The following is a 26,385-nucleotide window of genomic DNA, read 5'->3' as shown; positions in this document are numbered from 1 at the left end:
TCATCATTTAAGCATCGATTTCCTATGAGGGTCAAATTGACTGAAAATGGCAGTTTTAGATAAGTTCAAAATTTGGCTGTTCTAGTACTAAATACTTAAGCTGGAACTAAAATCTTAATATGTCTAATTAAATTTGCTTGCCTAAGGTTTTTACAGTATCAATTGATAGTTATTCTAGTAAACGAATGTGATATTACAGATGACCGATATTACCTGTAGACCGATTCAATATTATTCAAATTACTTATAAGAGCTATATCGTCACAAGTCACCGACGTAATTTAAAGCAAGGTAAATTTTGTCAAGATTTCTACAATTGTTAATAAAAAATAACATTAATGATTTTAAAACAACTAAAACTCCAAGTGGGAGAACCATTTCCGCAGTTATTTTTTAATCATAGCAGACAAAGATATACTTGCATTAGCGCTTAAAAATATCAGGGACAAATAAATTGTTTTTTCAATCAACACGACATACCATTTAATTATGTCAAAAAATATATTTATGAATTGAAATCTTCAGAAAAGCATTACCATTGAACAATTTAGCTCCTACTTCACTTTATAGAGTAAATAGTTTCGAATTTTTCCCAAAATTAAAAAAAAAGTCCAAAAATTTTAAAAACTGTGCAAATATTTTGTTTCAAGTACTAATTTTTATTTTATTAATATTTTAATGTAAAATTAAATACATTTACAATATTGAAAATCTTGGAAATTTTTTAACAAAGTCCTTTTTTTGTGAAGTCATCAATACAATCAAGCATGCAGGACTAAAAAATAAAGAACAATTGATTATTAAATCTTCTTAATATCGTTTTTAGAAAAATTACATACAGAATACAAATTTATAGAGAATCACTTAAATTACACTAGTATTTACCTGTATTTAAATAATTCTGTATATGATCAAACATGTATTTTTTTATATCAAAACAATACTCATTGTTCGACATAATAACAATTCCTGAAATATAATTTTTGATAACGAACTAGCTGAATATCCGAACTTTGTAAAGCGTGAAAAACGATAAATCAAAATTATTATAGAATAATACTGTGAATCATGCACAAATGTGAAAGACAAATACGGACTTAAATAATAAAGTGAAATTTATTTTATTGTCTTTTTTATTTATTATTATTTGTTGCCCTTTCAATGACTTTACGTTGTTAGATTTTGCATAATTCATTTTCAGTAGCTCATCCCGACGAAATAACAACTTAATCCAGTATCGACTGGCATAATGTTGTTCAAAGTCAAAGTAAAAATTTAAATTTGCCACTTCAAGCCATTTTTTTCTGTTTTCTTATACATTGGAGAGGCCATAATAAACCTATTTTCAAAGTATCTAAATTAAGAATCAGTATTACTACCGTTTTACTACGCCGAAACTGCACATTAAAAAATTCTCAAAATATCTTGTACCTATATTAGCATATTTGCATCATTAGCACCAATAATAGTATGGCATTCCTGAAAGAAATAACCCATTTATTTTTCCAAAAATTTGGCTCTTTATTTTTCATTTCCATCGATAATTTTTATTTTATTTCAATTAACACTTATTAGCAAAATTATTTGAGCATCATTGGAGTAAAAAACGGGATATATATTTTTTTTTCTAAACACCATTAGTACCATTAGTACCAACTATTAGTACCATTCCGAAGGAAAAATTTGTTAAGAAACAACATATAAAAAAAATATTTGAAAAAAATTGTTTCTCATATGTTAAATTTCTGTTTAGTCTAAAGATAATTTTAAAAAAATGATTTCCTTTTGCTATTTTGCTATTTTGCATTGTCTGTGATGTATCTTAAAATTCTGTACAAATTTGTAAGTAAAATAACGACTGTAAAATTAACAATATTATATAACTGATGTTTTGGAAAACATTTTACTGCGAGTGAGCAGAGAATGTTTAGACGGAAAGTCTCTGCTTGCAAAACGATGGTCTTGTTTCTTATACCTCAGGAGGAGTTCAAGAGTGATGCAGCAAACATTTAGCTGAATTATATCGTCGAAAAATGAATGAACTCCCAACTCCAATCTTAACCCGCTTGATCACTCTGTTTGGCCACCATGCTCTCCCAACTTAATAACTATAAAATCACCAATCTGAGTAAATTCAAAAATGTAGTTCAAAATATATGCCAGGAGATGACGATGGAAGCCATACTTACGATGGATTTGAGAAAAGATTTAAGCTCGTAAAAGATTAAAGTAAAGGTTATTCAAAAATTTTTTGCATGATTTACTTTGTATTACTTCCTTCCCTTCCTTCTCGCTCCCGTGAAAATGACTTGGTGAAGTTTTGCCCTCTATTTCTCGCTCCCGTGATATTGACGGGCTGGAGTGTTGAGTAGTAGCTCGCCAATAAGACTAAAACTAATTCATTTATTTTGCTCAGAAAATATTTTATTTCTCATTTTACACACCAGAGGGCAGTATCAGGATATTTTTAAAGTAATTGTACATAGTTAGTTTATTTTAAGCTATATGTCAGCACTAACCAAATACGTAATACAAATACAAAAGCCAAGAAATGGGCACTTTTATGACCGTTTTCTAGAAAATTAACCGATCGTAAAGGGGTTAATAAAAATAATAAAGTGTATGAGAACTTATTGGTCAATGTGTATTTTTTCCTCGCAAACCCGTGTAATAAATTGCATAAAACTAGTTATTTGAGTTGTGTAAGTTGGCGTTATTAGGTTTCAAGTTTAAAGCAAAGAAGGCATTATTATATTTTTTTAATAATTGGCTTCTCCATTTTTTTTTTAAATTTTCATATCTGTCTCCTTATTTGGTAACAGACTTAATAAATTTTGCAACAGAAATGACCACATTTACAAGTTTTCACTTTAAGGAATAAAATTTACATATTTATAATATGCATTTTTACATATTTATTATAATATACATTATACATTGTTTATTGAAATAAATGTATTGTGAATTTTACAAACTGAAGTGGCTAATAAAATAAGAAAATTCGACTTTCATTTTATTTTTATCACCTACCACTTCTCAGTGATAGATATAGAAAAGCCACTTGCACGCAGCTGGCAGTGAATTTGTTACGAAGTATTATATTTAAACGTATGACTTTAAACAAAAAACTAAGAATCTCTTAAAACAGCAAAAATAAAGACCCTTACCATAACTTTGTGATAAGTTTCACATTTATCTCGTGTCCATGGGCTAGCGCAATACTCCTGGATAAAAACAAAAAACAATATTGAAATAAACAGATAAATAGAAACCAGATTTATTTTGTAAGTATAGTTTGGGAAAGAACCCATGTTAAATACTTTTAGGAATATCAAGCTTTTAAATTTTATTTCCTCACCAAACTATTGAGGAGAAAGACTCTTAATAAGATTAAACATACTACTATGCATAATAATAGTAAAATTTAATACAGTTATGGAAGAAAAAAAATTTTTTTTTAATCATTAAGATTTATTTAACATTTGAACGACTGGCATCTTTACCTACCCAGAACAACCTGGCGGTCATTTTGACCAGAATAAGAAAATAAGCATAAATATTAGATTTTTGTTCAAATATCATAATGAATAATTAGAGAAGGTAATCTTTAATTATTTTAAGATTATGCAGTATATCTAATCCATAATATTTTTACAACAGAACAAATAAACCCTTTTTCAAAGAAAATAATCACATCACAAAAAACAGTTACATATCATTTTTTTTTCTAATGCCCGCCTGTGTTAACATCCGTCAATTCTGGCATCTACAGGGCGATTTTATTGACCTCTCTTACAGGGGCACCATATTAGGTGGGTCAACTCCCACAGTAAGGACAGATAGTACAGAGAAGGAAAGAACATCCATACCTTGCCCGGGATTCGAACCCTGAACCTTTCTGATGCAAGGACAGTTCCATGCCCCTACACAGGCAGGTCGGCGGTTACATACCATTGAAGATAATTAATAAATGATTTGAAATGAAAATTAGTAACCAAAATTTCTTTACATTTTCGGCATGATGTCCACTTTTGTTTTTTTGCTGACTGAAAGAATATTGACGGTGTTTATTACTTGTAGTTTCAAAAAACTCATGAGGGCAAGGAAGAAGTTTCTTTGTAACAATCTAAGTTTGTTGAGGAAGTTCAAAATAAAGGACTATCGAGAAATTTGTGAAAAGTTACACACTTTAAAATAAAATGAGAAAAATTGACAAATTCAGCAAAATTAAAATTTAGAAAATTGAAATTGGCCATATTTTTATAAATTGTCCGTGTTATTTACAATTGGCTTGTTTACCGGAATCCTTCCACGCTAAATAAATTACGCTCTGAAAAAAATTAACATTCTCAGGGGAACTTTTTAAATTAAAACATTTTATTTATTTATTTTATTATTTTTTTTTATTTCCAAAGAGCTGCACAATCAGTCTTGCTGATGAGCAGACCTAGTGCGTTCTCCAGAGGTGGTATCCACTCTTTCTGGACCACCACAATGGGTGAGATACCGTTGGTCATGTTAATTTGGACGTCTAGTTTCTGCCACACTAGATGGCAGCACCGAGACTCTATTTGGAAGCTAAAGTGCACTAGGAATTTAATTTTGTCAGAAATGCCAAGAGCCAATATGGCACCCCAGGGATCTTTTACATGTCGCATAATCATACGACATGGCCGTTGAGGATTTTGTGCATCCCGAATATCCGGTGTCTGGGCCGGGATTGAACCCGCAGATTTGGGCTCAGAAGGTCGACGACAAACCAACTGCGCCACCCAGCCTCTAATTAAAACATATACTACTTAATACTATGATATACTAATTCTTATTAAATATATCACATTTAAATATACTGAAACTTTTCAATTCACAGGTAGTATTTCAGGTACAGACTTTTTAATCAGTTTACATTGGTAGTAATGGTTTGATCCTGTGCCAGAATACTTTTGAAAAAAAGAACAGTACAAAGTAATTGAAGATTTGCTAATTGGTAGATTTTCATTATAATTTTGTCGTATTGTAACAGCTATTGAATTTTCATTTGCCTATAACGAGAAAACGAGTTTTTAGGAAGCAAAATATTTCCAATTGGACATTTCTTTCCAACAAAACGTAATGGCATTTTCACCAAGGTAATTCTGTCGTTGTCTTTTTCTTAGCTATATTAAATTGCGAAAAAAATATTTCATATGAAATTTCACATCCAACCAGAATCGAATATCCCAAAACCAGTGGCCTTAAAATCCACTTTTAATATTTTCGCTTATATTAGAAGTTATAAACGTTTGTATGATTTTACTTAAATAAATCTACTCACTCTAATAACAGTGCAAGGTGTTCCGTAATCATCGCCCTTAATAGCAATTTTTAGAATTCCTGTTTTAAGATAAGAAATTATAGTAAATTTTTGCGTAATTTTTTCTATCTGACTCTATTCCCACGAATGCAAATATACCGTAATCACACTTTGTGAATTAATTACTTTCGCATACCATCTGAGAGGGGACTTATAAACATATCAATCTTTTTTTATATAAATGTTCCCATATTTATTTAACTTGCATAAAAAATAATTCATTAGAACTTCAAATATTATTAGTTACTGAAAACATATTCTACGTTCTTAAACTTATTAAAGAGATTTGTCAAAGTATATAAAATAAAGCATTCGACAAAATCAGAATCTTTCACTTCAAGCATTTTTATAAATTATATGAAGTCATATGTTCTTTTATATGAATCTGTACGTTTTAATATTAATTTTACATGCTGTATGTCATACTTATATTTTATTTTTCAAGCAGTAAATTGGGGTATGAGAAATTTATTTTTACTGATGTACTAAGTACTCAAGAAAAAAAAGTATGCCATACTTTTCTAAACCCATTCGTTCAACTTCAATTGTAATACGTTCCTAAAACAATCTTTTACTACAAGCATTTTTATAAACTATATAAAGTCATATATTCTTTTATAAGAATCTGTACATTTTACATATATTTTATAAGCTGTATGTCGTACTTATAATTTATTTTTCAAGCAGTAAATTGAGGCTTAAGAAATTTATTTTTACTGATGTATTTTTACTGATGTATGTAAGTCAAGAAAAAAAAGAATGTCTTACGGAGTACTTTTCTAAACCCAATTGTCCAACTTCAACTGTAATTTTTTCCTAAAATATTAAAACGAAATGTAGTACAACAAATAGCATGCTGTTAAAATTATGTAAAATACGATAATACATGATATAACATCTAAGAGCTAACATGCATTACATAGCACATAGATTAAAATCACAGATATACATTTTAAACAAAATACTTTTTTTCTCCAATTCCTATGTTTCACAACTTTGTGGGGATTTTTATCATAGATTCTTGGAAAAAAGAATTTTTTATTAACTCTTTGCCATTAACTCGAAGATTTGCATCCCGTAAAATAAATAATTTATTATTATTACTTTTAATTTAAATTTATTTCTGGTTGAGTACAAAATACCGGCTGTCTAAAAAATGATCACACTGACGTGGAATTCGATCAATACGCTACCAATAAATACCAGTAATTGGGTCTTTTAAAATTGGTTAAATTTAAATTCTTTTGATGGTGGAAAAACGATTTTCTTTTTTATAAAATTTATTCAAATAGGTATCTCTTCGATGAAGAGCTGCTTTAACTTAAAGTTATTGCTGTGAACCGTGGTTTCACTGTACACCTTGGTTAAAATTAATCTCGTAATCCACCAAACTCGCAAAATAGAACTTTAACAATTTGCATATTTTACCTTATCATTCAGAAATCTGATCTTAAATTTCTACTATTTCGTATAAATTTGAGTTTTTCCCCTGTAAATAAACTAAATTTCACCATTCTTTAAAATGTTATTGCTGATATTAATGGCTGGTATATTTATCGAATTCTGTATCAGTGCGGCTTAGCGTACATTAGATAAACTAAACGTACCGTTAAGATTCTGCCTAAAGAACACGAAAGATACGTCCAAAATCAGAACATTAATGACCCATTTTCTACTCAGCTAAAATTCAAGTTACTGGTTTGAGTTTCCTCTTACTAAAATCATTCAGCTCCTTACCTTTTTCTTTTTACTCATCTGCTCCTTACCTTCTGAAAATGATTTTAGGGGGTCATTCTCAATTTCAAAAAAATTCTAAGAATTTAGTCAATGATAGTAGATAACTTTTGAGTGTCCTACCGTTTCCCGATAATTGTAAGTCAATTTTAATTATATCTGCTGCACTGTGGGGCTCACGCCAAGAACTTCACACGCCACTGTTTTACTAATTCAATACCTGCTTTTTTCTTTATCTTTCCCTTGTTATATCCTTGTACGAACTTGTTCTTCTGTCCCTATTGTTTAAACTACTTTACACGCATGCGTCTCTATACTCCTTTACCTTCAAATGAAATCTGGACTATAAAGAAAGTTTTCTGTTTATTGAACTTAAACTATAGTACATCAATTTATGTACTATTATCTGTGCTTTATCCAGGTTCTTTTCAACTTAATTTCAAGTTTGGTGATGGGTTGCCGGTAAGAACAGCGGATATTCATCGTTTTGGAGAACCACCACCTGGAACACACTTGCGCACGGACAATTCAAATTCTTAAAGTATTTATTTGTATATTAAAGGGCCACTAATTAGTTGAAAATTTTACCTGACATGCAATTTTGTGGAAATGAAATACTTCAGTTCCTAACGCATATTGCCGCAAACCACATTTTTCTTAAAATGAAGTTCTGATCGGTTTATTTATTGGTCTTTAAAATTTATCAGTCAGTTTCAGGACACAAGAACTACTGCGATAAGTGTAAGAATCAATCACAAAATTCACAAATCAAACACAAAAGAATAATCAGATCCTTTGTTAAGCAAATAGTGTGAAAGGATGAAACTATGACAAGCTATGGAACTATGAAACTATGATTAAACAAAGATTAAATACTGGAAATCGCAGTTATTTCGCACATAAGAGATTGCTGACATCGAAAGTAATAACGAGGAAAACAAAGCTTCAGGTTTATAAAACTATAATCAGACCAACCGTTATCTATGGATCAGAGACATGGACTCCAACCCAGAAACAAGAAAAAATGCTGATTACCTGGGAAAGAAATATTCTTATAACTATTTTTGAACCTGTCAAAGAGGGTGATCTGTGGATAAGGCGATGTAAGTTTGAAATTGTAAGACTATTTAAAGGGAAAGATATCATCAATTATGTAGAAGCAAAGATAATTCAATGGCTAGGCCAGCTTGAGAGAATGGAGGAAAACAGAGGCACTAAGAAGAAATTCAAGGGGCAGTGCCTGCGCCAAAGGAAAAGAGGAAGACCGGCCAAGAGATGGTTAGACGAGGTGGAAAAATACCTTAAGACCCAAAAGTCCAAAACTGGAAACAAAGAGCTAGATACAGGCTACTTTGGAGAAAATTGTTAGTGAGGCCATGGTCCAACATGAGCTGTAATGTCAAGGAGTTAGTTAGCTAACTAGTAATGTAATGCAAGTTATGTTGCGTATAATGTGTGCTAGTTAAGTATTTATGTGTTAGTTATCTAAAATTTAGAAGCCAAATGTGTCAATAGATTTAAAAGTTACTTTAAAAAATATGGAAGAAGACAGAATTAGATAGTTTGTGTTGTTCTGTTATAAGGATACGAGATTTTTTCACAAAATTTAAAAATTAAATGCCGAGTACACGTCATGACTATGAAGCTGTAAAATAGTTTTTTTTTCAATTACATGCAAGACCATTTCAAAACTTTATTATTTCTGCTGGTGTCTGCTATTTCTTCTTAATTTGCCAACATTTATGTTCTAAATTGAAGTTTTATTTTAAAAACATTGTGCCCTCATTTTCTCCAATTAAAAAAGTTTGTCGACGAACTGAAAAACATGATGAGAAGAAATCTCTGGATTTTTAAGCATGACGCAGCAAATCAAACATATTTATATCCTTCAGGTTCTCTTCCTTTTTTAATTAGATTTATCAAAAAGTTAGTCATTTTCAGTTCCTCATAATGGATTTTTGAAATATGCTCCATAGGTCTTTCTTCCTGAATGACCATATATTTTCCATTGAGTATAGCTGGTTTGCGATCCCTCTTGAACCCAATGGGATTTAAATCATATAATCTGTGTTATCCAGAGAAAAGAGGAAAAAAAAACATAATGTACAAGGAAAAGAGTGAAATAAAGTTTTTGATTCTCAGAATTCATAATTAACTTACTGCACAATTTATAATATTTTAAAATATCACCTATAAATTCTCTTAGAAATACAGCATTGCTTTGAGTTCTTTATAGACCAATAAAATATGATAGAAACAATTTACATCGTTAGAAAGGTTTCGAAGACGAAAAAAAAGTTGTTTCATTATTGGTCATTATTTTATTATTATTATTTCAAAACCTAAAGGAAACAGTACACGTTCAATATAGATCAAATTTAAAATGACTTATAACTCAGATATGATGATTGTAATTTTTCATTAAAATGCCATGACAGCAAATTTTGTATTCATTTCACACTAAGATATGTTAGGAAGATAATTTTTTTTTAAGAAACATTTAGTTTGGAAAGAGTAAAGACGCAGAATTTACCGGATTTTCTTACCTGGAGTTCGTTATCCTCTTTACAAAATTTTTGAAGAAACACATCCACGTCTGTAGTAAAGTCATATATTCCAGAAGCTGATGCTTCCTTCATGCGTTCAGCTTTCTCCTGAAAATAAATTTTACTAGTTTATTAGTTCCGAGTAATACTATTTGAATTAAAATTTGCGGCTTTAAAAAAATACAGCCCTACATATTATAAAAATATTTCATAATAATCTGAAATCTAATCCGATTTGAGCAGTGATCATTATGTCAGCAGAATGCTCTCGATTTTAATATATTAAAACTAGATTGAGACACTGACATAGTGAAGCAGATATTTTACTTTTTTAAATCTAACATAATTGCAAAAGTTGGCAAAAGTTGACTCAGCCCTTCATCCCTTCAGTGGACTGATAAATTAGTACCAAGCATGCTTGGGAGCTAAACACTGGGGCTTCCGCATTCGGCTGACCATCTGACCGGAACATCTGCTCCTGCACTCTAGAGCCCAAGATGAAGAAGACTGAGATGGGGACAGTAGACCTTAGCCCTCTATAGGCTGTCGAGCTAATGAGTTTAGTTTAGTTTTGTTTAAAAATTATTAAAAATCTTAGATGAAAAATAATTTGTAGATTCATTAACAATCTGCAGCGTCCACTACCGCGCTGCGTGATTTCTGCAAACAGGAAAACCATAACTGATTTCCATGGTCAATTCTAAACGAAGAAACATTCATTTTTAAGTTTATGGAAGACAAAGAGTGAATTAAAGTGAAATTACCTTCAGATATTTGAACTAGCTGAAACTATTACTAATCAGTGGATGCGAAATTATAATATGATGGAAAAAGAGTTTTCCGTAATACGCCCCTTTGAAGTACACTTTACGAATTTTTGTAAAAAAAAAGTAGCAAATAAAATTTTTTGATGAGCAAACGAAATACTATTTCACATCCTGAATAACTTTTGAACTAATGATCTGACATCTAAATATGCTAGTTAATTAGTGCCAATGATATTTGAAGTAGAGAAATCAAATGGTATGATTTATAGCGTAAATTCTTATCAACAGATTTGGACTTGTTAATTCAAATTATGGTAGGTAGATCAATAAAGAAAAAAGAAATGATAATTATTAAAGAAAATACTTTAAAAAGAATTGTCTTCTTAAAAACGAATTTTATGAACACATACATTCCTTTTATTTTTACCAGACTATATTTCAAAGATTGCAACTACCGCTACCTCCATATTTTGATGGTAAGGGAACCAAATATTTTAATAAAAATAGTTTTTCATCGAATAAAACACATTTTTGTGACCTAAAATATCATCTCTTATCGTCTCCCAAAATATCGTCCATAATTTCGTGACCTAAAAGATCGTCTAAACTAACTATTTAGAATATTTAATGTTAGGTCTAACAAACATTAAGATTGAATCGTAGAAACTGAACTGATCATCAGTATGTTCAAATAGGCCTATAACTTAAAATAGCGAAATAATTATCGAAATTTTGCGTTTTTTTAATGAAAAATCTTAAATCTACCATTTTTGTTGGCGGAGAACTAAAATCTCGGACACTAAAGGAAAAACAAAGCAAAAGAACATGTTGCATAAATAATGATTTTTTCTTAATTTAAGTAAAAACTGTCTAGTAAGTTGAAGCTGTATGAATAATATTTATGTTTAATAAGTTTTCAGAAAATTATATTGCGAAATTTTTTGAGTTAGATTCAAGATTAGATGGAATATCTTTTGTTCAAACATACAATAAGAAGGAAATCAAAACTTATCATTATGTTTGCTAAAAAACCCAAATTATATCTAGTTTCTACATTTATAGTAAAAATTAATATTAAAACAAAAGTAAGTTTAATTAAAATTAAATAAAATAATAATTTTTTGCTTGAATTCCTTTATGTTTCGTTGTTGTGAAAAGTCTTAAGTGACGTCATAGCCGGATATTTTTGGTTTTAATTTTACATTACAGTTAATTTTACAATAGCACTTCGAAACGTATAATTGTGCAGATATAATTAAAATGCTTTGGAAATTCGATCGAACAAATGATTTTAAAGTTAAATATCTGGAATGATTAAATTATCCAGTTTTGACCTTCTTTAGACGATACGTCTCGGAAATAGTTAAAAGGCGGAGAAGTTGAGTTTCGTATTTAAATTTGACACGGACTTTTACTTTTAAACTTTTTTTTCCAGTTACAACATTTTTCGTAGACATTTCCTTCACTAAAAACCATCATTCTGCTCCTGAAGGAAACAAAAATATTTCTTACTTGACATCTCAATTTGTATTGCTCAATTTTGATTAGATATCAACATTAACAAACGAGAAAGATAGAGAAGATAAGCGCTGAGAGAAAACGAATTGCTGTTCATAAATTTTAACTTTTAATTAGTACAAGTAGACCAGACGTAGTTAAAAATACTTTTTATACTTTCGAAATCACAATTTTTTTCATTTAATTTTTTCACTTTTTTGCTTGCAATGCATAGAGAAATATTACGGATTTTTTTAGCATTTATAGACAAAGCTCAAAGTTTAGTGACATAATTATACTGCCCTGTCGTACTGTAAGTTATACTGTAATATTTTATGTTGACCAGTGTTAAATTAAATGATACAATAAAAAGTTTTTAATTTGAACATTATTGGGTTATATATTATGTATCTGATAAGAATTTTTCTTTGAAATCATTTTAACTTCAGTTGAAATAAATAAGTATTAGAAAATAAAAGCTTCTTACTGGATCTGGAATCGGATCATAGCAGCTGCGCAGTTTCTTATGATTTGCTTCATCTAAAAAAAAAAAAATTGATACCTCAAAAAGGCCTTGAGCTTCTAAATATGGAGTTAATTCAGTTCTTATTGCTAGGAATTTCTAAGCGTATGTTTCATTTTATATACAGGGTGTTTCAGAAATACTGCACTCCTAAATTTCTCTCTATCTAGGGAACATGTTTGCAATTTTTTTTTTTAAAAAAAGACATTTCTTTTGATCAATCATTCATTTTATATAAATTTTTTTAACAAGACGAATTTTTTTCATAGGTTACAAATTTTAAATTTGCATGCCACCCCGAAGACAAAAAATGTAATAGCAAAAATTTCCTTTCATAGAAAATAATAAAAATGGTAAAAAGCGCGTCCTCTAAGCTTAAAAATTAACCAAGATATAGATATTTAAAGTTTATATGCAATATTGAGGGGGGGCGTATACTTAGTGCAAGTTAGACTAATACACTTAAAGAAAAAAAATGAGTTACAGTGAAAACCGTTTGATAAAAATTAGATTATAATTTAATTTATTTATATTTTTTTCATATAAATGCTTAATGGAGTAAAAATGTATAATATTTGAGAATTACATTATTTTTAATAGTTCAATTATGACAATTTTAATAAAAATTAATTTTTTTTCATTTTCTTTTTTCTTGATATTTTATTATTGTTGAAAATCTGAAGAAAATATTAGTTTTTAAGATACGTGGTAGTTTTTAAGAGATATAGTGGTTTTTGTTTTGTTTTATCATAAAAATACATTAGTAAATGCATAGCCTTCGTGTGTTTCCGCCTAACAAGGAATCACAGAGAAGTAGATGATTTATTGTAATACCAGCCCACACAAAAGTGCACTTTTTTTTCTTTCTTTTTTTAGTTAAATTTTGAAATTTATGAAAACATAAATTAAAGCGAATTTAATTAAATCAAGTAAATAAAACATTGCACTTAGAGAATCAAGTAATACATAAAATTATTGTCCAGCTCATAGAATCTTTCTGCCAACCAGAAGAGAAAGATACGTTTGTTACAATTTGTACACATTTGTTTCTTTTTTTTAACGAGTTTATTTTAACAAATGGCTTTATTTAACAAACGATTCTGATGATTCTGATTCTCATGAAGCATATGATAAAAACGAGTTTTTGACTAACCAGAAAATGATTCTGAAAAAAAGGTCATAGTAAAAGGAAGAATCGTTTGAAGTATAGTAAGCAAAAAGAAAAACAGACCTTCTAAAATAATTTTTGTCTAATAATCGGATGTTCAAGTTCTAGGACTCAATCCTAGTGACTGGAAAAGATGATCTCAAATATGCTACCCCTCCCAAGGACGATCTCAGATATGCTACCCCTCCGAGTGCGGACCCCTCCCAAGTCCTGCTTGCTACCTTACCGGGGCGGGAGGGTGCCCCTGGACGGGATGGTTTTTCTCCTGGTAGGGCCACTCTAGGCGTGAAGGCCATTCCATTGTGTCCAACTAAAGCATGCAGGCACAATGAGGGTAAGTCAGACTTCAGCCCATGCGGTTCCTCTTTTAATTGAAGCTGCTTCTTGCCCATCGCCATGGATCAGTCGCAAAATTGGTTTCTCTGTGAGGCTACTGATGAGTGATTGATTGATTGAATGTAGGGGTTAATGGCACAAAGTCCAAAGAAGGACATGCTGCGCCAAACAAACGGTTTTAAAATGAAGGTAAATGTATATTGCGAATTTTCCTCATTAAAAGTCACACGGAATTTATAAAACTGGATACAACGTGACAGAGGTATTCAAAAGTGAGTAAAATCAGATAAAATGTAAATGTAGTAAAGCATTTCAAAACAGTTACATTCAAAGTTGAATAAAATCAGATAAAATTGTGAATAGAATAAAACAGTTGTATACAGTATAAAAGATCAATTGCGCGTAGAAACGCAAAACTTTTAGAATGATGAGAGTCACGTAACAAATCCTGCAGCTACCATAGAGCTACCAAAAAAAGTTAGACGATGACGGTTAAAACATGGACAGATGATTAAAATATGATGGATAGTGAGTAAAACTTTACAGGTGTTGCATTGGGGAGGAGGTTCCCCAAATAACAAATGTAGGTGGGTCAGCCGAGTGTGGCCGATTCAGAGACGGTTTAATTTTACATCTGCATGTCGCAGACTCAATACAGGATAAGGTTTAAAATCTGTTTTTATTGAATGCAACTTGTTATAAATTTTTAGATCCCTTTGTTGTTGCCAAACAGATGTGATGAACTGTCGAATATAGGTTTTTGTGTCCGAGAAAGGTACAGATATAGTTAAAATAGAGGTAGCAGATCGTGCAGCCGAATCAGCCAAGTCGTTCCCTGGAATACCGACGTGACTCGGTATCCAACAGAATAAAATATGAAAACAAAACACTCATACTGTCGGGGTATATGCAATACTTCCTTGTAGAGCGAGTGGAAATTAGCCGCAGTGATAAGAGGATGGCAGCAGCTTCGGCAGTAAAGACGAAGCAAATACTTGGGATTCTGTAGCTATAGGTATCATCAGCGATAATGACGCCACTGCCCACATAACCCGCAGATTTTGATCCGTCAGTAAACACAGGTACATACTCTGAATATTGGTCACGATGAGAAATGAATAGTTGCTGGTAGATAATGGGTGCAACATTAGATTTATTATACATCATAAAAGGGGAATAAAATTTATATGGTATAATGTTCCATGAAGGTATGAGAAGATAATCCACTGATTGCGATGGTGATTTGCAAATGTCAAAAGTTTGAATGAGTAAACGCATGCGAGCATGAAATGGATGGACGTGAGAAGATCTAGCTGCATGTAATCTCTCCAAGCTTGATGAAATTACATAATGCTTTAGTAGATGATATCTAGAGGACATGATACGAAAGTAATAACTGAGAGATAGCTTCATGCGATGTAAATCTAATGGTATTTGATTGCAGACAACGTATAAACTTTCAGCGGGGGATGTACGAAAAGCTCCCGATCAAATGCGAAGAGCTGAATGGTGTACTGTATCTAAGATACGTAGATTGGAAGCGGTTGCAGAGCCATAAACTGCACATGCATAGTCAAGCCGTGAGAGTATCAGCGTTTGATATTTGCATAGCAGGGCAAAGCGATCAGCTCCCCAAAATGTATTACACAGTACACGCAAAATGTTCAGTTTCTGTTCGCATTGTTTACGTAATTGCCTAATATGACGTATGAAAGTTAGCTTATTGTCGAAAATGACTCCTAAAAATTTCGTGTGTGGCACGACTGGTATATTAATGTTTCGAATGGAGATGTCAGGGTCATTATAAGTCGCGCGTTTACGGCAGCAATGGATACAGCAATCTTTAGATGGTGAAAGAGTGTGACCATTCTGAACACACCAGTCTAATATCTTGTTCACTGCTAATTGTAGTCGTCGCTCGATGACTCTCATGTCAGATCCTGAACACGAGATGTGTAGATCATCGACATAGAGAGAGCCAGAGACAGTGGGGGGGGCAAGAAGTTTAAAGCTGGTGAAATATGTATGATGAATAATGTGACACTTAAAACGCTGCCTTGTGGGACGCCTTCCGCTTGAACGTAAAGATCAGAAAATATAGATACAAGTTTAACACGAAAATAGCGCCTCAGCAAGAAATTTTTGATGAAAATTGGCAAATGACCCCGGAGTCCAATGTCAAACAGTGTCTGGAAAATTTCATAACGGCAAGTCCGATCATATGCTTTCTCAATATCAAAAAAGACAGAGACAAGATGATTCCGGCGGACAAAGGCGTTACGAATTCTGGATTCCAGTTCAATAATATTGTCTAAAATTGACCGGCACTTACTTTGAAATATATACTTACTTATATACAGCCACTTTGAAAATCTGGTATGACACGCTTTTTTTCGATGTAATACACAAGTCAAGAGTTAACCATTCGCTCAAATGTTTTACTAAGGCAGCTGGTCAAGGCTATCGGGCGATAGTTGACAGGATCGTTAGCGTCTTTACCTGGTTTTAGAATAGGTATTACAATTGCTTCACGCCAGACAGATGGGCACGTTTGTTCGGTCCATATTCTGTTGAATAGAACAAGGACATTTGAAAAAGACGTCCGATCTAAGTGGCGGAGCATGTGATATGTAATACCATCAAAACCAGGGCTTGTATTTTTACTTCGATATAGGGCTCTTTGTAATTCGGCAAAACTAAAATCACTGTGATATTGGCAGAGACGACGCGATGCGAAGTTTATATTATTCCTTTCGACGGTTTACTTATGGTGTTGAATTGCTGGGCTGTAACTCTCTGGACAAGAGACAGCCGCAAATGCATCACCAAGCATATTACAAACGTCTGCAGGAGAAGAACACATGGTATCGTTTTTCTTAAATATCGGAAGTCGAAGTTCGCGATATATGCCATTAGCTTTCTTAACTCTCGACCAAACTTGCCTGGGAGATGTCGAAGATGTTATGGATGGGACATAACGGTACCAAGAGTCTCTTTGACTTTTGCGTCTGATCTTTCGAGCCATAGCTTTTGCCCGTTTAAAGGCCAAAAGGTTAACAGTATTGCGATAACGGCGGAAGATGTTCCATAAGCGTCTCTGCTCCTTGTAGGCAGCTGCGCATTCCTCATTCCACTACACCTTGCGGTGGCGTGGAAGCGAACTTGACGACTTAGGAATACTTTCTTCTGCCGCTTGGAGAATTACAGATATTATATTATTAATAGCAGCACCTATAGTATTGCGAGTTATCATATCTTCCGTAATCTGAGCAAGCATTGTAAATAGAGGCCAGTTAGCTCGATGAAATATGAAAGTTGATGGTCGTGAACTCATGGGAACAGAAGTAAAATATGAAACAATGAGAGGAAAATAATCACTTTTGTGAAGATTATCACTCACTGAAAAGTTTATAAAAGGTAAGATAGCGGGTGAACATAATGCTAGGTCAATGGAGTGAAAGGTTCGAGTAGGTGAATGAAAATAAGTTTCTTCGTCTTTATTAAGCAAACAGAGATTATGGTCGTGGATGAGTTGCTCAATTTTACGCCCCCGGTCATTGGAGGCGGGTCTGCCCCAAAATTCCCTGTGACCATTAAAATCTCCGAGCAAAATAAAAGGCGAAGGTAATTGAACTATCAGTAATTTCAAATCTGTTTGAGAAATGGATGCGTGAGGGGGTAGATAGACAGAGCAGACTGTAATCAGAACATTGATGTGAATTTGAACTATTTTAGCCTGTAATGAGATTAATGAAAGGTGAGTTGATGGAAAAGCTGATGAAGTTAAAATTGCTACGCTGCCATGAGGTTTATTTCCATCATTAAAATCCTGCCGATAGCAAGAATAGCTGCGCAGTTTAAAAGCATTGGATGACATTAAATGTGTTTCCTGCAAGGCAATGCATGCAGGTTGATATTTTGAAATAATGTCCTTGACATCAGAGACCTTATTTCGCAAACCGCGACAGTTCCATGATATGAAACATATGGACATTATGGAATAAGAAAAGATGATTAAAAGTTAACGAAAATATTCAGAGATCAATCGAGTAGACATTCGTCGTCAGAAGGATGCAAAGACAATTCTACCTCACAATCCATCTTCTGTAAAGCAGAAGAAGTGGATTGATTGGCCAGTTGAACGTACTTTGCCTCTTTTTTCTTCCTGGAATAGCCAGACTTTTGACTAGGGGGTAGTTTATTTGAAGGGATTTGCTTTGGAAAAGGTCGAGCCTTTTCGGAATTGTCTATTTTAAATGTTTTGCTAGGTGGAGGTGAGGTGGTCCTATTAGATGTTGATGGTATGGAAAAGTTAAATTTCGGTTTTTGAGTTGGTGGTTTAATCTGCTTATTTTTAGTAGATGTTTGAGCCGGGGAATCAGTTTGAGTACCAATAGAACAATATGAAGTCTTAACAGCCGTAGAATATGAAACGCCCGGACGGGGTGTACGGGCAGTAACGATTCGACGGGCTTCATTAAAGATTAGGTTCTGCATAACTTTCACTGATTGAATTTCTTTCTCCTCTGATCATCTAGGACAACTCCTTGAGTAAGCTTCATGAGCTCCCTTGCAGTTAATACAAAGGGATTGTAACTCACAGGAAGTGTCTGAATGGCCTGGAGTAGAGCAGCGAGCACAAACAGATGTACCTCGGCAAGATGCTTTTGAATGGCCAAACCTTTGGCACTGAAAGCACCTCAAAGGGTTTGGGACATAGGGTCTGACTGGACAATTATACCATGCAAGTTTAACAGCAGATGGTAATGTTGGAGAGGCAAACGTAAGGATAAGATGTTTCGTTGGAATGAGTTGTTCATTCCTTCGAATCTCAATCCTACGGACCTCGACAACATGCTGGTCTTGCAGGTTTTTTAAGATCATACTCTCTTCGTCGTCTATAAATTCAGTTTGAGATATTACTCCACGACAAGTATTCAGAGATTTGTGAAGAGTGACAGTTACATTAAAGGTGCATATATTTGTACCCTTAGATAGGGCAGTGGCTTGCTTTTCGGATGTCGTCTGCACTAAAAGGTCGCCGGAAGGCAGTTTTCTCACAGAGGCTACTTCTCCCAGTACGGAGAGGAGAGTCTTGTGTATTAGGAATGGTGAAACTTTAGAGAATGAAGTGTTTGATATAACAGGATTCGTCAATGTTATGATGAAATAACGAGCGTATACATGCGGTGTAAGAGTTGTTCCGCTGTTTTTGCATTGGTGTGCGGAACTCAACACCATACTATCTTCAGCCATAGAAAATAAAAAACAGTTCTACTACCAGCGGCATCACCCACCACGGAGTCCTACTAAGGGGATGCAAGTAACATAATTCGTCACTTGACACCGATGCTAACCAATAGCTATACGTCCACGAGTCACCCCTGAAGCAGCCTCCACCCTTAACGAGATGCCCAATAAGTGACCCCGAACTTGACCCAAGCCAACTGATGACCGTCGTGACTAGCCGGTTGATGCATACAGGCCAATATGCACCTCCCGTTTACCTGAAGCACGGGACGAAGCAGTGTATTGGGGTACCAGGATGCCCCTCAACTGCCAGGATCCCCTTTTCCAGGGATCCTGGCAGGTCTCCACGCACGGCAAACACGCGGGTGGTCTCTTTCCATTTGGGTCTGATACAACAGGGTGGTAATCAAACACAGATGAAAAGCCCTTACTTGTAAATTCGGCAACCACGACAAGGGGGAAGAGAAAGGGAAAAGTAGGAGTAAAGGGAGAGGAAAGGGAAGGGAGGACGGATCACTAGGGAAGGGAGACTGTGTTTACCTAAAGAAGGTAAACCCCCTGAGGGGGCAACTGATGAGTGATGGAGAGACTGTCTATGACTTGCTGATGCGACATGATCTTCTGGACATGGTCTAGGGCTCTAGACCAAGGGGATAAGCAAGAACAACAACATAAGAGCGGACTTTATCTTAAATTACGAAATCAGATGCAAAAACGTTTTTTCTATGAGTAACCATACTTTTTTTTTGAAGGATTCGGATTTATGACCCCCAAAATACACGGGGTAGTCACACTTTGGGAACTATGGTCCCAATAATTTGGTCAGGTGAGCTGTTCTTATTTTGGAGCCCTTAATGTAAATATTATTTTTTTCATGTTTTGTCATATCTCGAGAAATTTGTATGCCAATTAAAAAGTTTTCACACACAATTTTAAAATCTGTTTATCTAATTATAATTCCATGTAAAAGTAACTTCTAGCAAATATTCATTATTATTATTTTAATATTTTACTCATGAATGCTATAAAAATTTTTGAAACAACACAATTTTTGCATCATTTTAAAAAAATGTAATTTTTTACGGCAAATTACAAAATTTGTGCAAAATCGGTCGTACAGATCCTGCGAAATCGAAGCTTAAGTGTCTTGTATATGTGCTTTATTGTAACCGTGCTACATTTTTGATTTGTGTACCTGGCAACTTCAATGCATCATTAGTTTGTTTATCTTTTGCATGGCGGGATGCCTGTTCTTGTGTTAAGTAAGAAATATATAGTGAATGAATCTTTCTGTTAGATTATAGAATGTGCCATTTAAGGGAATTGATACTTGAAGGGCATGACTTATTCGAACTCGAATGGAAAAGAACACCTGTAAACATAAACAAATGCCGCGTTTTAACAACTAACGAGGATTAAGTAACCCACACTTCGTCACTTGTAGGTGTCCTATTAACCTCTTATTACTCGCAATTTAAAACATATTTAAAAAAAACGTATTTATCACAAAATCTTTAACTCATAAATAAATTAAAATCTTTAACTGCAAAAATAGTTTATTTTAAAAGTGTTTTAAGTTTTTTCTTGTTATTAAATAAAAAAAATAATATCGTTAAAAATGTGCAGTACGCTGACGTCGCAAATGACGTGTGGGTATCCATGATCTTCTTATTGAGTTGCAAATACCCAATTGCAAAAAAGAAAAATTTCGTCAAAAGGAAGAAATATTATTTATCTTTAATAATAATTAACGTTCCTTTCAATTAAAATTTAAAATATAAGGTTAAATATATTGCGAACTGTCAATTTTTGTAAACTTAGTAAAAGTTTTTTGAATTTAATCTTTTAATTATTTTTAAAGCTGAGTCTAAATAATTTCAATATTTTTCTCCACACAAAGTCAATTTTTGGGCATTGGTAAGTAAATTGTTAATTTGTGATTGTCAATTGCCTTTAAAATAAAATTTGGAAAAATAATAAAATGATATTTTTACTTAATTGAGGTTTATTTTTAATTTCCCTTTTATTAGATCTCCAACGCATTTAATTTATAACATAATTTTTTTTGTTTTGGAAGAGCAACTTTCATAAGCTTTATATTATTAAAAGAAAATTTTATTTAAGTATTTCACTAAAAAAGAATAAATTGTGAAGTAAAAATTTTGTTCGTTCCTAAAAATACATGCGAAATAAATGCGAATTTATGCAAACTATCAAGCATTTATTTCTAAATAAACTTGTTAAAATAATTAAATATAAATTTTGATGACTTTATTTCTATCAATATATTTCACTTTTTTCTTTTCTAAATGCAAATAGCTTTTAATAGTTTCAACCAAATAAGAATAAATTATGCTATGCATCGAGCACTCAACTGAAAAGTTGCCTGCATTTAAAACTCTTTCATTCTAAAATAATAATTTCATTAGATAATTTCACTTTTACATTTTTCATAAATTTAATTTCAAATATTTTATTTATATAAGGGTAAGATCAAAACATTAAGCTTAACACATCAAAGCATCTTTTAGTCTTACAAATTCATTCAAAACGCCAAGTAAGGAAACTTTTGACCGCGGACGAAGACGTAATGCTATATTGATACGGTCCCTTAAACAGATGATTTCTTTTTTCTATTTCTTTGAGCGAAAGTTGTGCAAGTCATAATTTTGGAGTTCTTTGTGTAAAGTGTAAATTTTTTTCAAAATGATTTCACAGACTCGTTTAAGAATAAACAAATGGAATTTTTATAAATTAAGTTTTATACATTAAAGCAACGTATAGGAATATAACTTTTCTAAAAAATTATCACAACTCGTCACGTGATCAAAACTTTTGTTCATTAAAGCTAACATAATTTGAAAAAAAATTTCAACTGAAAGCATTTTCCTATAACCCTTAAATCAAGTAATATTTATATGCGCGATATTTATGACACATATATATTATATTCCTGTATCCCGTATTATAAACCTATATGCTCCATTGTGAGGCTAAATATCTCATACGGAACCTAAATAAATGGTTTAATTAAAAATATGCAAGTAGTCGCTTAATTCCAATGTAATTTTGAGAGAATATGACTCATAACTCTTATATAAAACTCGGTTTGGCGACATTTTTTTCAGATCTGGAATTCATGTCGGTAGCTTGGAGATATTTGGTGAATTTTTGGTGACAAAATTATAGTTCTGGAAAATTCCAGTTTCGAAACTATAGAACTTATAATTACGGAGTTGGACGAAAACTATATGGAATCATGTCAAAAATTTCGCTTAAATAAATATTAGTATGCATTGTCAGAGTCTTGGTTATTAGTCCGCTTGTGACTACAATAGTGCTTTGATTTGCGAATTAAGGTCTGAGGTTTCTGGACTTGTTGTGTGCTACACTGATGTATAAGGGGTCACAGTACCCAAAAATGACCAAAGTATCTGGAAAAAAATTATTGTTTATAATAAAACTTAAAACTTTTTCAAATGCTCTGAAAAAATCATCCCTCTATCTACATTTTAAAACAAGTTATGAATGATTTAAGATTGTCTTAATACAGAAACTTGCACAGCTGACAGACTTGAGAGTGCCTTTTTTCATAGATGATTGTGGGGGAGGTTTGATCCTCCGTCCTTAGCCGCCAATATTCGTATAGTGAAATTAATCTTAATTCATTATTGTTCTTACTGGCCGTTAACAATAGTAAATGGATGAAACAAAATGAAAGTCTCCAAAAAATTAAAATATGAATCGTGAATATGGAAATCCAATTTATTAAGCAATATTTCTTGGAGATTATAGAAAATGGCCATCAATAAAAATCATCATAATAATTACCAATTATCAAAAATAAATCCCTTGAAGGGCTCAAGGAAATATAACTTCCACATCAAGAAGTTTTTGTTAGCATTTTGTTACGATTGCACATCTTTTATTTTTAAACCGTTAAGATGACTGGGACAGGAGCACCCCAAAGGGGACTCCTAGTCACCACAAATTTTGAATTCCAAGTGAATATAATTATTCCCAACGGACGTAGAAAGTATGGGTAGGAGATCCACAATTTGGCGATTTATCATAATATATCATAGCCAAAACAAAGTCAACCAGCATATCAATATGGGTTTAAAAGGACACCTTGGCGATCACGAGTCGCCAACAAATTTATAAGAATTATTACAACCACGCAACCGAAACATTTAGCCGTTGGAAATTTAGACTAAAAAGTTATAAATAGATTTTTGTTTTCGATTAGAGGCGACAGTGAATTAATAAGTCTGCCTGGCAATGAAATAAAGAAATTTTCCGTTACATTGATCTAGAAGAGAAGAAATAAATATTTTATGTTCGTGTTCGTTTTAAAAGATTAATTAAAATTATTTAAAATAAGTTTTAAAATTTATTTTAAATATATAATTCTATTAATAAAAAAAAGCTTAAGTAATGAAAGTTATTTTAAAAGGATAGAAAATAAATATGTAATGCCAATTGTGGCATCACAGATGATAATTTTGTGTTTTTATCTTAATTAAATCCCTAAGGAATTTTTTCTATTTAAGATAAAGTTTTGAAATAATCTTTTTTATCTTAAGTATAATACGCTTATTTAAACTGTGCGTGGAACAAGCATTTTATGAAGTATTACAATTTTTACAGCATGTTATATATACCAGACAGGAATTTTTAACCTTTTTTCTACATTTTTACAAAATAATCTAACAAAAATATTTTAATTGATATATCAACAAATGAATGCACAAAGTTGTTAAGATGAATATTGTAAGCAATGAGAAAAAAAGAATTTTTGAAAATATGTTGAAATAATAGGGATTTAAAAATCCTTAAGGATTTAAAAAATTTTAATTTTTTCTACTTAAACATTTCAAAGAAATTAAACAGTTTAATTACTTTTTGAAGATAAATTATTGATTATAAGTTAAATGAGCATGTAAAGCTTCCACAAAATGAATGATTCTACCTTTATTTTAAAAATATTGTTGCAAAGGTACTGTGACCGCTGGAATTAAGTGCTAGAAATAGCTGTATTTTCTTAAAAATTCTGCTAATAAATTTTTGACGTTTTATGGAATGTTCCGTGTATGACAAGATTATATAGATAAAGTACCTGCTTTGCATGCTCCCCAGATCCAACAACCTGACCGAAGACCATCACTTGCTTCACCGTTCACTCCGTAAAAACAAGAGAAAATAATAAGCAGTAGCTTTAGTGGAATCATAGCAGAAGCAATTATGTCTTCAACATAAATCTGGATTGTGTTGCGAATGACAACCTTTTTAAATAGCAAGCGTAATTTAGGATTGCGTGTATAAAAGGAAATTAGATGGTTGTTTTGATCTATAATGTAGGAAAAAATAATTATTTAAATGAAATATTTTAAATAACCTTTTCAAATTTTCCTATTGCGGAAACAATGACTTTTTGAAATTAAAAGTTAAAAAATAGAACGAGTTTTTATTATGGCTTTCTGTTTCATTTGTTCAGCTTTCTCTAATTGTGACATACTACAATGTGAACAACATTCATAAGACAATATGCAAAAAAAGACTATGTATTTTTTGTATCTAGGTATAATGGTAACATTGTATATAGCGTGGCAAAAATTGCAAAATATTTTTTTCCTTATATAAGTTCTTTATTCAAAGTTTCTTTTTTATTTAGTAATTCAGCTTTTTTTTCTTTTATAATTTATCTATTTAAATTTATATAACAAGAGATAAGAGAGTTTAAGAGATTTCTGAATGCATTACTTGAATCTCAGTAAACTTACGATCAATAAACTTGTGGCTTTTATTATCTAAAAATGAAGTAGTATGAAATTTTAATACTGAACAAAACTTCTTTTTCATATTTTGAGCCACTGAATTCGAATTTGTTACTTATTTTTAGGCCCAATCAGTTATTATCATTTTGTTTCTAAAAATTGTTTTATGGAGCATAACAGGTAAAACATTTTGCATCAACCGTGGGGCTCCGATCGCGTAACAGGAAAACGTGGGTGTCTTTTGTCCGAGAGGTGATAGGTTCAAACATCGCGTGGGCCAGAGCTTTATTTTTTAATTTTTTTTTTTAACTTTTGAATATACTTGTGAGTTTTACACTTAATTCGAGACATTTTAAGTAATTAATGTTAATTCAACTATTTAATGCACATAAAAATTATGTTTTTGATTCATATTTTAACTTTATTCATTGGGAATAGCAGATGGTAAACTTTAAATCTAGTTTTAATTTTTTTTGTGCTAGGTAGATAATGAGCAAACTTGAAATAATAAAAAGTATCACAATTTAAATACTAATTTAACATTTGCTTCAGTGCAAGTAATTTATTATTAGTTCAAATATTTGATGACTCTAAATAGCAATGCATTATTTAGCTACTTACTTTCTAATACGTTTTTCATATTTCCACGAAATAGCTCAGATGATGAAGTACTTGTTTCTAAATATTGCGATTTAGGTTGAACTACAAGTGATGGTGGATAGTATTCATGTAAGTTTCTAAACGCGTACTGTTTAGTTCATAGTAAACAGAGTCAAAACTCATTTTAACGTTAATTTGAAAAGTGGCCTAAAACTTATCCATGTGAAAATTAGTTCATGTTATCAGTTATGCACTTACTTTCGGTTTTCTCTCTATTTTTTTTTATTTCTGCAGAAGTTAAGAAAAAATACTGAAAAGTAACAAGCAGAATTAAACAGATTTATTGCAAAAATTAGAGAGGATTAGTAACAAAATACGGTAAATAACGGTAATAGCTTACTGTTTTATTTTTCTATTCGATTCCTTTCCAAAAGTCTTTAAGCTTATCCGCCAGATACAAAAAATGAAAAGAATTTTAATTTTGAATTAGAAAGGAACGGGCAGTTTTAATTACTTCGCAAGCATCCATCGCAGAAAAATAAACTAAAGTATTCGCTAGTGAAATTTGAGAAAAGTTTTATCAACATTGAACAAGGCATCAATATGGGTGTTCATTTCTCAGGAAAACTTGCTTCACACCCATGAGACACCCTTATGAGGTGAAAGAAAACTCAGTTCGTATTAGAGTACTAATAGTCTTATGTTGTTTCCTGTAAATCCCCCCCCCTTCTTCTCAACAGATTCATTCAACTCTTTCTTTTGACTGCTGTGATGTTGCAATTATCAACACTGAAAATAAAACATTCAAAATAGGTACTCCTATAGATATAGAAC

General features: G+C 32.0%; 1 protein-coding gene across 1 annotated transcript; it reads right to left on the bottom strand.

Annotated features, from left to right (window-relative positions):
* Nucleotides 1-636: 636 nt before the first annotated feature.
* On the bottom strand, nt 637-24,457 carry LOC107452863 (uncharacterized). Its single transcript, XM_016069484.5, has 6 exons — nt 24,294-24,457; nt 12,385-12,437; nt 9,634-9,741; nt 6,122-6,169; nt 3,168-3,224; nt 637-775 (listed from the first exon to the last, which is right to left on the bottom strand). The coding sequence occupies exons 1-6, from the start codon at nt 24,403-24,405 to the stop codon at nt 725-727; spliced, it is 429 nt and encodes a 142-aa protein (XP_015924970.1). The 5' UTR covers nt 24,406-24,457; the 3' UTR covers nt 637-724.
* Nucleotides 24,458-26,385: the final 1,928 nt, after the last annotated feature.

This window comes from Parasteatoda tepidariorum, chromosome 6 (genome assembly GCF_982258835.1).
Source record: "Parasteatoda tepidariorum strain Cologne lab strain chromosome 6, Ptep-v5.0, whole genome shotgun sequence".
In the NCBI taxonomy this organism is placed as follows: Eukaryota; Metazoa; Arthropoda; class Arachnida; order Araneae; family Theridiidae; genus Parasteatoda; species Parasteatoda tepidariorum.
This window is presented reverse-complemented; position numbering and strand designations above follow the sequence as displayed.

Coding starts and splice junctions, on each gene's coding strand:
- LOC107452863 (XM_016069484.5), bottom strand. CDS start 24,405: ATGATTCCACTAAAGCTACTGCTTATTATTTTCTCTTGTTTTTACGGA. Junction 9,742..12,384: donor ATGATCCGATTCCAGATCCA/GTAAGAAGCTTT, acceptor ATTTATTTTCAG/GAGAAAGCTGAACGCATGAA. Junction 776..3,167: donor AAACTTATCACAAAGTTATG/GTAAGGGTCTTT, acceptor TTTATTTTTTAG/TCCTGCATGCTTGATTGTAT.